The 13,982-nt window shown below is 50.4% G+C and overlaps 1 protein-coding gene across 6 annotated transcripts in view; it reads right to left on the bottom strand.

The window, feature by feature from the left end:
* Nucleotides 1-9,628, bottom strand: part of SH3PXD2A (SH3 and PX domains 2A) — a 229,617-nt gene extending 219,989 nt beyond the window's left edge. For 5 of the 6 annotated variants that reach the window (XR_012498440.2, XR_016018888.1, XM_074339099.2 and 2 more), the window contains exon 1: nucleotides 9,084-9,628. Coding sequence is in view for 4 of the 6 variants with exons in the window: in XM_074339099.2 (XP_074195200.2) it covers nucleotides 9,084-9,155 (72 nt within the window). In the remaining 2 variants the exon portion in view is untranslated. The remainder of the gene's footprint in view (nucleotides 1-9,083) is intronic. The other variant, XM_074339100.2, reaches the window with a different exon arrangement.
* Nucleotides 9,629-13,982: the final 4,354 nt, after the last annotated feature.

Here is a 13,982-nt window from a genome sequence, read left to right as displayed (position 1 = left end):
ACCAGCCCCCACCCACACCATCCCTCACCCCACCTGGTATACCACCAGCATTGGGCAGCACCCCCACCCCTTACTTCCTGGAGCTGTAGTCACATGTGATAAGAGTGATCAATTTCCGCCAGGTCTGAAGTTCATGCTCCGGGGATCCCAGAGACAGATTGGAGGGCCTCCACATGCTCCACTGCGTAAGTTATGCAGCATTGACACACAGAGGATGGGGATTCTGCCCCCACCCCACCACAGGACTCCACCCAGGCTTGGGGAGGGTGGCTTCCTCACCAGCCAAAGGGAAATGACAGCAAAGGGCCAGAGAAAGCAGCGAAGGGCAGAAAGCACAGCTGTTTCCCCTTTGCTAACTCAGCTGCCTGGATGTCACTTCCTCCCCTCAGGTAACAGCAGGGAGAGAAGGGACTGGAAATAGTTGTGTCTCTTCCCATTCACAAAAATGATAGGCTTAGAAAGAAGCAAAGTTTAATTCCCAGGGTGGTTTTCTAGAAGCCACCTTCGCTGAGGGTCTGAGGTGATCCTGACTCAACTGTGGCTGTGAGGCTTCTCAGGGGGTCAGGAACAGCTCTTTTGTAAAGCATCCCCTTCCCCAAATGATTAAGAAAACAGATTGAGCTATTTTCTGTGGGCTCGGAGGTTTCCAAACCAGCTTTCATACCCACCCTCCCCTCTGCAGGCCAGAAAAGAAGCAATGAGCCCATTTTCTAGATGGGCAAATGGAGATCTGGATGGGGTAGGTGACATGTGGAAGGTCTCATGGGTTGAGAAACCAACCAGCCAGACCTCAGGTGGAATCTCCCTGGGGCCCAGTCACCCCAGGTATACCGTGATTATGGGGTTATGAGGTCTGTGTACAGACAGGGCAGGCTTCAGAGCCCACAGGCCTGCGTCAGTGCAGACCCCTCTCTACCTGCAGCTTATTAGCTATGTAGTGTTTGCCAATTTGTTTAAGCTCTGTGGGTCTCAGTGTCTTGATCTGTAAGCTGTGGATGCCAGCCGTACCTACACCCTTCAGGGACAATTTTAAGAGTTTCTATAAAACTCTTAGCATGGAGAAAGCATCCAGAAATGTTAGCTGTTATTTTTATAACTACGTTTTCCCTGAAGAATCAGGCTTACTGGAATATCTGGGCAAGTGCTGGGATTCAATACATGAAGAGGTAATTGAGGCACTGTATTATATTTAAAAGTAAAGCAAGTTCAGAGAGATGTTGAAGGGGAAGGCAAAATTAGCAGGACTGCTTCGCATAACACGGAGACTTCATAGACATCCCCGGCCCCCAGAAAGCTGTTAGGTATCAGCCCCCAGACCCTACAAGGATAGGGGTTTCCTCTCTCTTGCCACTGGGGTGCTTCAGCAGCTGTGCTGGAAAATGCAGACGGAAAGTACTTCACTGTGACTTACTGCGGCTGTATGGGCCCTGCCAGCCAGGGCCCGCCACTGGTGAGGCCCAAAGCAGCCAAAACGTCACTCTTTGCTGCTTGCCCTTCTCCTCCTCCTCCACCCTCCTTCCCCAAGACCTCAAGGGTGCAATCAACTTTTATGAGGCAGCCTGACCCCTCAGAGTAAGAACTGTAAACAGGGAAGGGCTGGGCTCTGATCTGCCAACTAGAGTCCCCAGTGCAGATCTAGACATAGGGTTCCAGTCCTCACCTAGCTCTGTTCCAGCCACAGCTGTAAGAACAAACGTAGAGCCAGCTCTGCAACCTACCAGAAGGACCCCATTGTGACAATCACCTCCCCTTCTCCTGCAATCCTTGGGAGAAAACGACGGTTCAGAGGAGCCTACACAATAAACTCTGAATTTGCTCAGCTGGCATTTGAGGCTCTCAGAAGCTAGCCCTGATCTTTCTCTTCATCCTTCTCCCCTACCTGGATTTTGCCCATATTTTTCTTGTGTGTTCCACCTCTGGCACCTTTTTTTTTTAAAAAAAGATTTTATTGGGGAAGGGGAACAGGACCTTAATGGGGAACAGTGTGTACTTCCAGAACTTTTTTCCAAGTCAAGTTGTTGTCCTTTCAATCTTAGTTGTAGAGGGCGCAGCTCAGCTCCGGGTCCAGTTGCCGTTTCTAGTTGCAGGGGGCACAGCCCACCATCCCTTGTGGGAGTCAAACCAGCAACCTTGTAGTTGAGAGGACACACTCCAACCAACTGAGCCATCCGGGAGCTCAGCGGCAGCTCAGCTCAAGGTGCCGTGTTCAATCTTAGTTGCAGGGGGCGCTGCCCACCATCCCTTGCAGGACTTGAGGAATTGAACTGGCAACCTTATGGTTGAGAGGATGTGCTCCAACCAACTGAGCCATCTGGGAGGCAGCTCAGCTCAAGGTGCCGTGTTCAATCTTAGTTGCAGGGGGCGCTGCCCACCATCCCTTGTGGGACTCGAAGAGTTGAACCAGTAACCTTGTGGTTGAGAGCCCACTGGCCCATGTGGGAGTCGAACCGGCAGCCTTCGGAGTTAGGAGCATGGAGCTCTAACCACCTGAGCCACCGAGCCAGCCCCAACCTCTGGCACCTATGCTTTTCCCTTTCTTGGAATGCCCTCCCTCTTTTTTTCCCCTTCTAAATGCTACTCTTTGCCATCCAAATCCTACTTACTCCTCAAGGCCCATCATGAAGGCTGCCTTCTCCAGCCAGTCTTCCCTGAAACTCCAGTTCACAGAGAGTGGTGCCTCTTCTGAACTTAATAATTATTAATATTATCTCAAATACCTATGTTGTGCTTAATATGTGCCAGGTACAGTTCTAAGCTCTTCACATTTATTAACTCATTTCATCTTCATCATAACCGTACGAGCAAGGTCCTATTTTCCCCTCATATTTTGTTTTTTACAGATAAGGAAACTGAGGCACAGAGATACAAGTGACTCGCACTGGGTCCCATAGTAGCAAGTGGTGGAGATAGGCTTCCAGCCCAGGGATACCAGAGGCCAGGTGCTCTTCGACAACACAGCCTTCCAGACGCATGTGTCATCCTCTCAGGGGGTGCTGCCTGGACTCCTGGGTCATTTCCATGCCTCTCTTGCACTGACCCAGCTCTAATGGGGAAGGTGACAAACACAGATCTGGGTGTCAGGGTAAGGATCTCGGCCTTGCCAATGAATTACTCTGAGTGAGATTCACATAAACTCTATGGGACTCATTTTCCACATCTGTAAAGTAGGGGTAAAAACACTTCCCCACTTCATGTAGTTGTGATGAAGCTCCAATAAGACCCCCTCTAACAGGTGTCTGCAATGCCTGGCATGTAGTGGGCACGCATATGTTAGTTCTCCCCCTTCTCTCTTCACTGTGCATCTGGACTTCCTCGCTGGACCCTGCTCAGCACCTCTTGTTGATGTGGTGACTTGCCTGGAGGTGACTTGGGGGCACAAGAGGGGCTTTCCTGGGGCCCATACTCCCTCCTTCCTGGCCTCCTGTCCAGGCCCCTAACCTCTCAATTCACCTGCCTTCCTGTGACTGACTGCACTACAGGTAGCAGCTGCGAGAAATCACACATAGCTCTGGGAATCCGCTTCTTGAAACGCTGATCACCCTACTGGATGCTTCCATTATTTTTGGCAATTGTCATGGCAGAGGAAACCTCTGGCCCTGGTTCAGAACCTATTTCCAACGTCAGACTCTCCACCTCATTCCCCACACACACCCCTTGTCCTTCCTGTTCCCGGGGTCCCTGTCCTAATCCATTATCCCTTTCCTGGATTCTCAGCACTCAAGAGGAGTAACTACTGTATGTATAATACTATTATTTGTTTTATTTTGTTTCATTAAGGGCAAACAAGAACAGAATTGCCTGTTAGATTTTTTCTGGCCGAGGAAAAGTCTGGTCAGTGACTCAGGCTGAGGAAATTAGAAGGCAATTTCCAGGGGACTGCTGCGCAAACCCAAAGTCAGAAGTCCTAACAACACTCCTCTAATTCAGAGCCTCCACTGACCATTAACTCACACTGGCCCCGGAATATCTCTTTGGAAAATGCAGCAGCTGGCACTTATATTTCTGGAGCTGGAACCAGTCTCCTATGACATCAAATAGGTTTATTTTTCCCTTCCCTTCCCCTCCCCTTTCCCTGCCACCACACACGGTGATTCCAATTCTAATTTGCCCCCCCCACCGCCCCCCCCAAACCCTCACTCAGTGCTAAACAGGGCCATGATAAATGGCTGGTTGTGCTCCCCATTCCAACGGCCCTGAAGGATGTGGTTGGATGTTCCATAAGTAGGGAGCCTTGTCAGACCTGTGAATCACCCCTAGATCACTTCCCTCGGAGAAGAAGAAGAAACTGTGTGTGTGAGTGTTTGAGTGAGTGAGTGAGTGTGTGTGTGTGTGTGTGTGTGGTGTGAGGGTGAGAGAGAAAGAGAGAGAGAGAGAGAGAGAGAGAGAGAGAAGAATGCTAACCCATGTGTGGCACTGACCTTGGGTCTAGGAACCTATTTGACCTTGCCCTTTCCTGGAGCTCCCCTCTCTCTGCTCCTCTCCCCCAACCTGCGTTCCTTCCCTTCTCCTTCCCAACTTACCAGGAAGCCATCACTAGATCAAGCTCCAGGAAGCCCTCCAGGTCTGAACAGCTGCTCCTTGTTTATCTGTTTCTGCTGTGTGCTGGGTGTTTTCCATGGGGCATGTAGCCTGATTTCCCATCAGAATATGAACAGCTGAGCTTTCCTTTTTTTTTTGCCTCAGTCTTTCCTTTCTTCTCTCAGCTTCACCTATCAGGTCCCAAATGTGCTTCCGTGTTTTGGTGATCAGAAACACCAGATGGAAATCAGTGTATGTTGAGTGCTTGTGATGGGGGCCAGGTGCCCAGGTACTCTGGGGAAGCTTTACCCAAAATGATCTCAGGTCAAGTTCCCAAAAGCCCTGTACGGTTATAGGCGAGGAAACAGGCCCAGAGTGGCGGGCCCAGGTTGCGCAGCTAGGAAGAGCCAGAGGCAGGATTCAAACCCTGATCTGCCCAACACCACTCATTCCCTAATGGAATGGGCCCTGAGAAGATGCTTTCCATGCGGCAGCTGCCCATCCTTCCTTCCATGGGGCTGGATTCACAGTCTAAGAGCTTACAGAAAAAACTGAAGGGCTCAGAAATGAAGTGTTCTGGGATCGATTCCTAAAAATGTAGCTCCCAGGACCAAAACAAAAATGTGTAATGATCTAAACACACGGGAGAACGCATTATTTCCACAAGGCCAATCCTTAATTCACCACCTCAAGTATCAGTGGGGACCAGATATCCTGGATTTGCTCCGCGTCCCCTGCCTCACAGTGAGCCGTCGCACACTCACCTGCGTAGCATGAGGTGACCGTCCCACACAGTGAGGCAGTCCTCAAATACCACCCACATTGCTCTCTCTCTGCCATGCAGGCCTGAGGCTGGTCTCTCCAACCAGACTCCAGTTGAGGAGAAGAGCCCCATTTACCCCTTTGGAAGTAAACCGACCTGAGTTTCCCCAGATCGGCCTTAACGAACTGGGAGACCCCGAGACATCTCTAACTTCTCCTAGACTCAGTGAAGCCATCTGTATAAAGGCATCAAAGAACCAACCCCATGTTAGGCTATACTCAATGAACTGTAGGCATCACATAAAATCATGCACGTTAAGCGTCTGGCACCACCGATGATAAATGCTCACACTGGTTATTACTTGCATTCCCTCATGAGTCCTGGAAAGGATCAGCACATTCATGACTGGTATTTGTCTGAATTAAACAATCAGAAAAGGAAACGACTGTGAAAGCACAACGCCTCCCAAATCCGAACAAATAATTTTGTGTTTGTTTTAGATAAACAAGCTTCTCTCCATAACCATATGATTTGACACACTCCTACACATACATGTGAGTGCAAAGAATTCTGTGGACCTGGACTCGTATCTTAGTGGAAAACTTGCAAATAAAGGTATCCAGCATCATCAGGGTCATTTTAAATACAAGTGGCCTGGGGCCAAAGTCAGTTTACCTAAGGTCTCCCCAGTGGCAGCTCATAAAATTTAAGAGAGGAGCCCAACTCCATGCCAGGGCACCTGGCCACCCTCCCCTAACCCCACCCTGAGTAGGGGCTTGGCAGAGAGGAAGGAAGCCAGAAACTGACAGCACCATCCAAACGATGGAGGCCACATGTCTGTATTTCATAAACAGACCAAAAGCACAAGACCCTCGGTGTCCAAGCAGCTCCCCCTCGTCATGGGGAAGAGCACACCCTTCGCTGGATGTCCTGAGAGAACCTTTGCAGTGTGTTCCCAGCATTCTGGAGTCAGCAGAGCCTCTCCTGCTTGGGCCCCAGGCCTCTCATTAGCTAGCTCCCGCTAACGTGCCCATCCCGTAAAACCTCTCTGCTCTACAATTTGCCAAAATTGGAGGAGAGGCGGGAAGAAGGCATGCTTCTCCAGTGCAGAGGGCTTCCAGAACATATGCGATGTGGGCACAGCATGTCCAGTCACTACCCACACCAGTGACTTACTCAAAACACTTTACCTTCTGGTGTTTAGTGTCCACCATGCCAGGGCGAAGAAAAAAGGAGATCCTAAACTTCATAGCATAAGCATCCCCAGTTGCTTCTCCTAGCCCTGTTGGCACGACTGACACTTCCTATGGTCGGGCACCCTCTCTTGACTCTATGCATTTATGCCCGAAATGTGTAGGAACCTCTTACTACCACCAGATATTTATCTTCCTGGTCAACCTCAACTAGACTTAGGGTACTTCAATGAACAAAACCCACACCATGGGCAAAATGCCAGTTAGTCCCAGGGGCTGCAACTAGCTGTGCTGCAAGTGACTTGATCCCATCTGGTTCTCGGTTTCCTCATCTGTAAAATGAGGGGGTGGGCCTGATTAACCCTCGGATCCCTCCCACCTTCACAATTTTACAAGGCATAACACTTTCTCCTTTAACTGTTTTCTACAACGTTAGTTTATGGTGCTATATGTCCCTATCTGTTCAGTGACATCACTCCCTGCCCATAACATAATGTTGATTCTTACATGGGAAGCGGAGATGTCCTGGGAAACACTCTGTCTGTAAAAAGGGAGGAAATGATTATTTCAAGAGAATTGGACAAGACTTCCTTTGCATTTTTCACATAAAACAAGTTATTATCAGTTTTTGAACCTGAAATCTTTCTTCCTTTTTGCCAGACCATTAATAGCTGCTTTTCAAAAGTGTTCTTAGTCAGAATCTCACCAAAAATACGCTACCATTTAATGAGTGCTTGTAATGTGCCAGGAACTGGGCTACATGTTTTGCATGGATGATCTCATTTAATTCTCCGGACAACCCTATGAAGTAGGTAATATTATTACCTTTACTTTAAAAATGAGGAAACTGAGACCCACGGAAGTTAAGTAACTTGCCCGAAGTTACAGAGCCCCAGCACTTAGCCACCTCTCAACACTGTCTGCAGTGGGTCGCAGTCTGGTTAGTAACACTCCCTGGCTTGTTGCCAGTACATCCTATATCTGTAAGCTTGGACATCATTTGTCTTATTGGTAAGATTTGATGTTTTACCTAAAATCTAGAGCTGGAAAAGCACCTGCCTAGGTCTCAGAACAGAAAGTGCCATCTGTAGAAAGCAATGCCAAACTTAACTGGCGACTAGAGGAAAGAACCCCTAAAATCGAGCCTGCAACATTTGAGAAAAGAAGAGAGGAAGGTTGACTTGACAATAAGCACTGGGATATGCAAATGGACATCTGTCCCCAGAACAAGGTAATCACCTGGTGACCCTGTCCTCCAAAAAGAACTTTCTTGAAAAGCAGGGGAAGATGCTTGCTGGGTCTAATAATATAAAAGGAACAACTCTCAGACCATGTCAGGGAATGTTCCCCGTGGGTACCCACCTCTACCTGGTCAGGAACCAGCCTCCACAGTTTACCTCCTCCCCAACCTGAGCCCCGGCCCATTTGTTCCTATAAGAAACCCAAAGTTCAGAGCTGGTGATAAAGGCAGAAAGAGTTGCCCGAGGCTGACATTAGCACAAACCTCGGTCACCTTCCAACAGGGAAATAAAAGGCATTTCTGAGGTCAATGTGCAGTCTAGGGCAGCAACCAACAGCCTGTTTTAATTGTTAAAATTAATGCTTTGCGCATTCTAAATGCTCCTTTAAGTGCCTAATTTGCAAATAAGATGCAGTCCTTCTGCTTTGGATGCCTGCTGTCTCTTCTTTCTCAAGTATGGGAGCAGAGACTGCTCAGACAGGCATCCTCGGCGTCAAGGACACCGTGTTTACTTCCTAAGGTGCGAAGGATGGGAAGACAGGACTGGCTGAGATGAAAGGGGGCCGTGTCACCCAGACCAGGGAGCTCAGCTCAATCAACCTTAGCCCACTCTCATTAAGTTTGGGGAAGGAAGGGGGAGGGGCAGCCATTCCTCGGAAAGCACAGCAAACATTTGCCTCCTCGTGTCTGGAGATGGAGCATCACTTAAGAGGAAATGAACCCGGTTAAGGGTCACGTCCAGAGAAGGGATAAAAGGAAAAGCCACAGTTCTCCTCACACCGACGGACACAATGACTTTAAGAAGGAAATCAAAGCTCAGGGCTGAGGGTGGAGGTGGGGCAGGGGGTGAGGCAGCTTCCCTTTGCCCCCAGACCCAGGCCTAGGGAGGCAGAGACCATTACGAACGTGGGAGGAGAGCGCCAGGCTTCCTTCCCCAGGGCCAGCCTCAGAAATCGTCCTGGTCTGTGTGAGCGGGAGCGACCCGAGCCCCCAGAGAGGGCCGGGAAGATGCTCTTTCCCAACGGAGCGTCTCAGCAAGGGTTTGACGAACGCTCCCCCTACCATCCATCAACGCTCAGGCGGACAGATGACTTCACCGTTGTAACAGACAAGGGCAGCCACTTGCCAATTCCAAAGCCAAAAAAAGAAAACGGGGCGGGGGTGGGGGGAGGGGGGAAGCGGTGAGTGGAAGAAGGATAGAAAAGGCTTCCCTGGAGATCACAGACCTGCGAAGAAACTCCACGGCGAGGGCTGCCCTGTGCACACTCAGCTCCGGGACTTAACAGCGGGGAGGGGCGAGGGTCCGGACGGGGGCCCTCGCCGGGGTCCCTGGCCAGCCGCCTGCAGGGTCGTTGGGGTTAGTACTCACATAGTGCTTGGAGGGGTTCCTTCGCTTCTCCACATCCACGACGGTGGCATCTTGCACGCAGTAGGCTAGCATCTTTCCCCACAAAGCGAGTGGCGCCCCCCGGCGGCGTCACCTTCTCATCCCGGCCGAGCTCCGGCCCCTTCTCCCGCTTCCCGGGTCCCCGGGGCCACCCGCCACTCCGGCCCGGCGCGCCGCTGCCCAGGATCCCGGCGCCCACAGGTATGGCCCCAGGGCGGGGACGGTCCCGGTGGGCACGCGGGCTCCGTGCACCCCGGGCGGCTCCCCGTGGGCCTGCCGCGCGCCCCTTCCCTTCCGCGCCGCCGCGGCTGCCGCTCTTCGGCTCGCTCGCCCGCTCTCTCCGCCGCCCGGTGGGTCCGGCGGGAACTGGCGGAGCAGAGGAGGGGCGGGGGTGTGTCCCGCCGGCGAGGGGACGGGGCGGGGACCCCGGAGCCTGCTGTCAGCGCGCTGGGGAGGGGCGGACGGCAGCCCTTCGCCGCACTCGGGCTCCGGGGGGCTCGGCGCTGGCGGAGACTATGGGCGCGGGAGGCGGAGGCAGAGCCGGGCAGGCTAGGAAGGGAAGGGAGGGGAGAAGAGAGAGGGGAAGCGTGCGGGGAGGGGCTCCGGGCCCGGGGGGAGGGGCTCGGGCGACGGGGAGGGGGCTGCAGCAAGGCCGGAGCGGCCAGGGCGGGCAGGCGGGCCCCCACCGCGCGGAGAGCGCAGCCCGCGGCCTGGAGCAGCCCTGGGCTACTTCGCTGGGCACAGAAACTCAGGGTGGCTTTCGAGGCGGGGGGAAGTGAAGCCAACGCGCCCCTACCCTGGCTCTCCGTCTTGGAGCGGATTTGTGCCTTTTTGTCCCCACCTTTATGTGCCCCTTTTACTCTTATCCCCCAGATCTCTTTAATGAAAAGTAGTTTATTAGCCTGCTGTTACTACCCAGCACACACACCACCACGACCACCACCACCACCACCCGGAGGAGACGGGACTGGGGAAGGGATCAGCATCAAATCCTTCAAGCCAGAGCCTCTTTTGATAAACCACCTGCCCTCCTGCGGGTCACAAAGGGTGAATTCTCCCCGGAAATGTGATTGATCCGCTGCCTGAGTCGTTCATCGATCTGGGCCTGTGCAACTAACCTGTGACATCATTTACCAGTGAGGTTACAAGACTCTGCATAACACCACTGCCTTAAGCCTGGAGCGCCCCTGGGATCCTCCCTAGGCCAGGGAGGAGGGAATGGAGCATACAATGGTGGGAAAATCCACTGGGTTGGGGGCCAACTCATCGTTGGCCCCAGGCTCTGGCTTTCTCACCACCTCTCCCTCTGGTCTGGAAAACTGACTTTCCAAGTCACTTGTCTGTCCCTGGATTTAGAGTACAATTACTATTTAATTCAATTTACTTCCCACCCTCACCCCCCCCACCCATCTATTTGAACATTTTTTCCCATTCCAGTTTCAAATATATTTAAAGAGACAGTGTTTTCATAATGAATCCTATTGCTTCACAATCACAATAAAGCTTTGTGACTATGGACCAAGGTCAAACATCTGAAATGGGCCCCCCCCCCAAGAGTTTTATGACCTTATTGTATTAATATTCACTTCTCTGCACTGTCAGAACCCATGTACTAATCTAAGACTTCATTCACACATTTGCTTGTTACAGAGTACCCCACTATTCCTCCAACCTTCTTGGGGAAGGATGCTAGAACAGCAAGCATGCCACTATCTCAATGTTTGACCCTGAGCAAATCACTTAACTCAATGCCACAGGCCTTAGGGTCACCTTAATGTTCTCATTGTAAAATGTGGATGCTGAACTAGATGGTCTTTTAAGATTATTTCCTACATACACTCCAAGCTCTAAGTGGTAGTTACTCCTATGGAGACATTTTCAGTTTGTTTTTCAGAATTAGCATGTATAGCTTTTGACATTTACAAAAATTAAATTAAAAGCAATTAAAATTTCTTCTCTAAAATTCTGGAATTTTAGGATTGATTGAGCACCTATACTATGCTCATTTGCAAGGCACTGAGAAACAGAAGAGTGAAAGAGTTCAATTAATGTTTGTGGAACAGAAAACTAAATCCAATTGACAGAGGCTTGTCCCTTCCCTCAAAGAGGAGGAAATCCAATTGAAAAACAGGGATACCACTAAGACTGTATCTAATAAAATGTGCATTAGAACTCAAGAAAATGGAGTAATTAAGGAGGGCTTCATGGAGGAGGCTGTCCCTGTGCTGGGCCCTGGAGGATGGGCAGACTTCAGAGCACTTTGGAATACTCTGCCTCCTCTGAACTCTTCCCAGACCAGCAGTGCTTGCCCTGAGCTGCTTGGACATGTGTGTATTTGTCCATAACACACTTCGTTTCCTCTGAAAGCACCTCGTGCACAAGGACTGGCTGTAAGTTATATACTTCTTTGCACTCCTCATATAGCCAAGCACAGTACCTTATATACAGTGATAGTCACAACGAGTATTGGTTAAATGAATGATCAGGGGGAGAAGAAAAGGTGGAGTGAGGAGACGTGACATAAGTAACCTGAGATCTGAACCAGCTGGAGACAGGCAGAGGGCCAGAAGGAGAGTGTCCACATGGGGACGGGTCAGGGAAGAGGGTGAGGCATAGGAGAAAGAAATAAGAAGAAGGATGGGTGTGGGGAGTCCCGACCGTGAGGGACCTTGACACTAGGCACAGGGTTTCTGGCAGTGATGCTAAGAGAAGGGAAAGGAGGAGTCGAGGCATCATATCCTGAGCAAGGCCTGTTGGGGGAGGGGGTTGACCCTGGATATGCCCTCAGCACTGAGATCCCCTCAAAGGTAGGGTTCTCTCAAAGGGAACCTGGGAGGGCCTCTGATGATGAATCAAGATGGCCTGTGGGTTCACAGTAAAAGGACTCATAATGGCATTCAGCCACTTTTCTTCTGTGGACCCAAAGCATTCAGGAAGTGCTAATTAAGCCTGAGAAACCCATGGTGAGGGGAGCTGGTGTTAGCTGTTGGAGGGAAAGAAGGGGAGGGAGGTTGGCTTGCCTTGGGTCCCTTTGAGTCAGAGCAGTTGGCTCATCTAAGAGGCACCAGTGGTTTCCCACTCACCCTCCTGCTTCTGATCAGGACCTGAGCATGACTCTAAGCTCAAGAGATCTGGAGGAGGGAGGTTCCATGCTCCCCTGCTGTCTTAGTGACTCAATGTTCACGTACAAGGTGATGGCCTTCTTCCAGGCTAAGAAACCCCAGACAACCTGACATCTCCTAAATTCAGTGTCTTAAAGCACAATTTGAGCACTTCCAATTCTCCCTGGGCTCCCAAATTACCTCAGCTGGAGGGAAGAACTGAGTGCCAGCCCCCACCCCAACCCATGGGGTTAGTTGGGCAGAAGTTATTTATACCTGTGGGAGAAAATCTCCTTTCCCTGCTGGGGCTGTATGCCCAAGAGACTTTAAGTTAAAATGCTACAGGCTCTCCCTTCTTCCCTGGGTACATTTCAACCCCTTTCTTTCCCAGCAGTGCCTTAAGCATTCTTTGCTGTTCAACACACATTTACTAAGTGCCTCACGTGTGCCTGGCACTCCCTAGAAATGATTGAGACTGAGTGAAGGCTCCATGGAGACCAGATTGCATCTCATTCATTCAATAACCCAGCTACCTGGCACATAGTAGGTACACTGGGTGATCCATGTTGAGAACATCTGCTCAAGGAGCTAGTACTGCTGGAGAGGATCTAATAACCCCCTATCCTGTCACCTTCGTTTATTAACTAGGGATGCCTCCAATCCAGGGATCTTGTGTGAATTCAAATGACGAAATATAACGATAAAAATACCCAAAACAAATTTAGAATAAATAAGAGAAAGAGGACCCAAAATACCGATGCAAACTGACCGATACTTGAAAATCTGATTTTTCAGAAACATAATTATAGGATGCTTAGGACCAAAGACTTTTCCAACTAGAAGGGACCTGAGAGGTTATCGATTCTCCTAATTTTACAGAGGAGCAAACTGAGGCCAAGAGAAACTAAGCAAGTTGCCTGATGCCACACAGTGAGGTAATTCCAGACTGGCTGTCTCTCTCCTCCACCATATTTATGAGCCTATTCATAGGCAGGAAGAGTTCATTTAAAGAGCACCCTTAGCACATTTACAAACACAAGCAGGCCCAGAACGTTGCTCCCCCTTGAACTCGGGGCACCTGGTTCCAATTTTCCATTCACACAAGCATCACACAGTCCCTGGTTCCTCATCAAGGCAGAACGTTCCTCAAGGGCCGTGTGTGTCTCCAGGAGAGAATCAGCGCACCAGAAAATCCTATCGGCTATCAGCTCCCCCCACATGCAGAGCCCACCCGCCTTCTCTCCCATGGAGGCTTCATGACCACCTAGAGAAGACACCATACAGGAAAGCACTCAAGTCAGTAAACGCTAAAGGCACCGTATAATTCTCTCACCCTCCTCAGAATGTTTATGGCAATTGATAGTCATTCATTTGATTAGTAATCATACATTGCCTTATGACAGCTCAGCTGCTACTGTATTGAACGCTTATTTACCTCTTTTATCGTTCTTTAACTTTGTTGTGCTTAGGTTGTACCTTCTAAACCAGTAAGAAGCCAGTGAGGGCCTTGAGGAAGGTGAACTTAGACTCTGGCACCACCCTTTCCCTCCCCATCCACACCACCCAGCTCCTTGGCCACCTGCCACATACACCCTATCCAGCACACCCAGCACTGGGCTTTATATAGTAAACAAGACTCGATAAATGGTTGTCTTTTTTAATTTCTGGGATCTCAACCGATATTTGTAGATGCTGCTGCTGAAAGTGATGTCTGAGAAGTTTTGAACAGTTTTGGAGCAGGACTTACCCAGCCTGGGTTCCAGTCCTGCTCAATCACACC

This window comes from Rhinolophus sinicus, chromosome 15 (assembly GCF_057876585.1).
Source record: "Rhinolophus sinicus isolate RSI-liver-muscle chromosome 15, RSI-T2T, whole genome shotgun sequence".
Lineage (NCBI taxonomy): Eukaryota > Metazoa > Chordata > Mammalia > Chiroptera > Rhinolophidae > Rhinolophus > Rhinolophus sinicus.
This window is presented reverse-complemented; position numbering and strand designations above follow the sequence as displayed.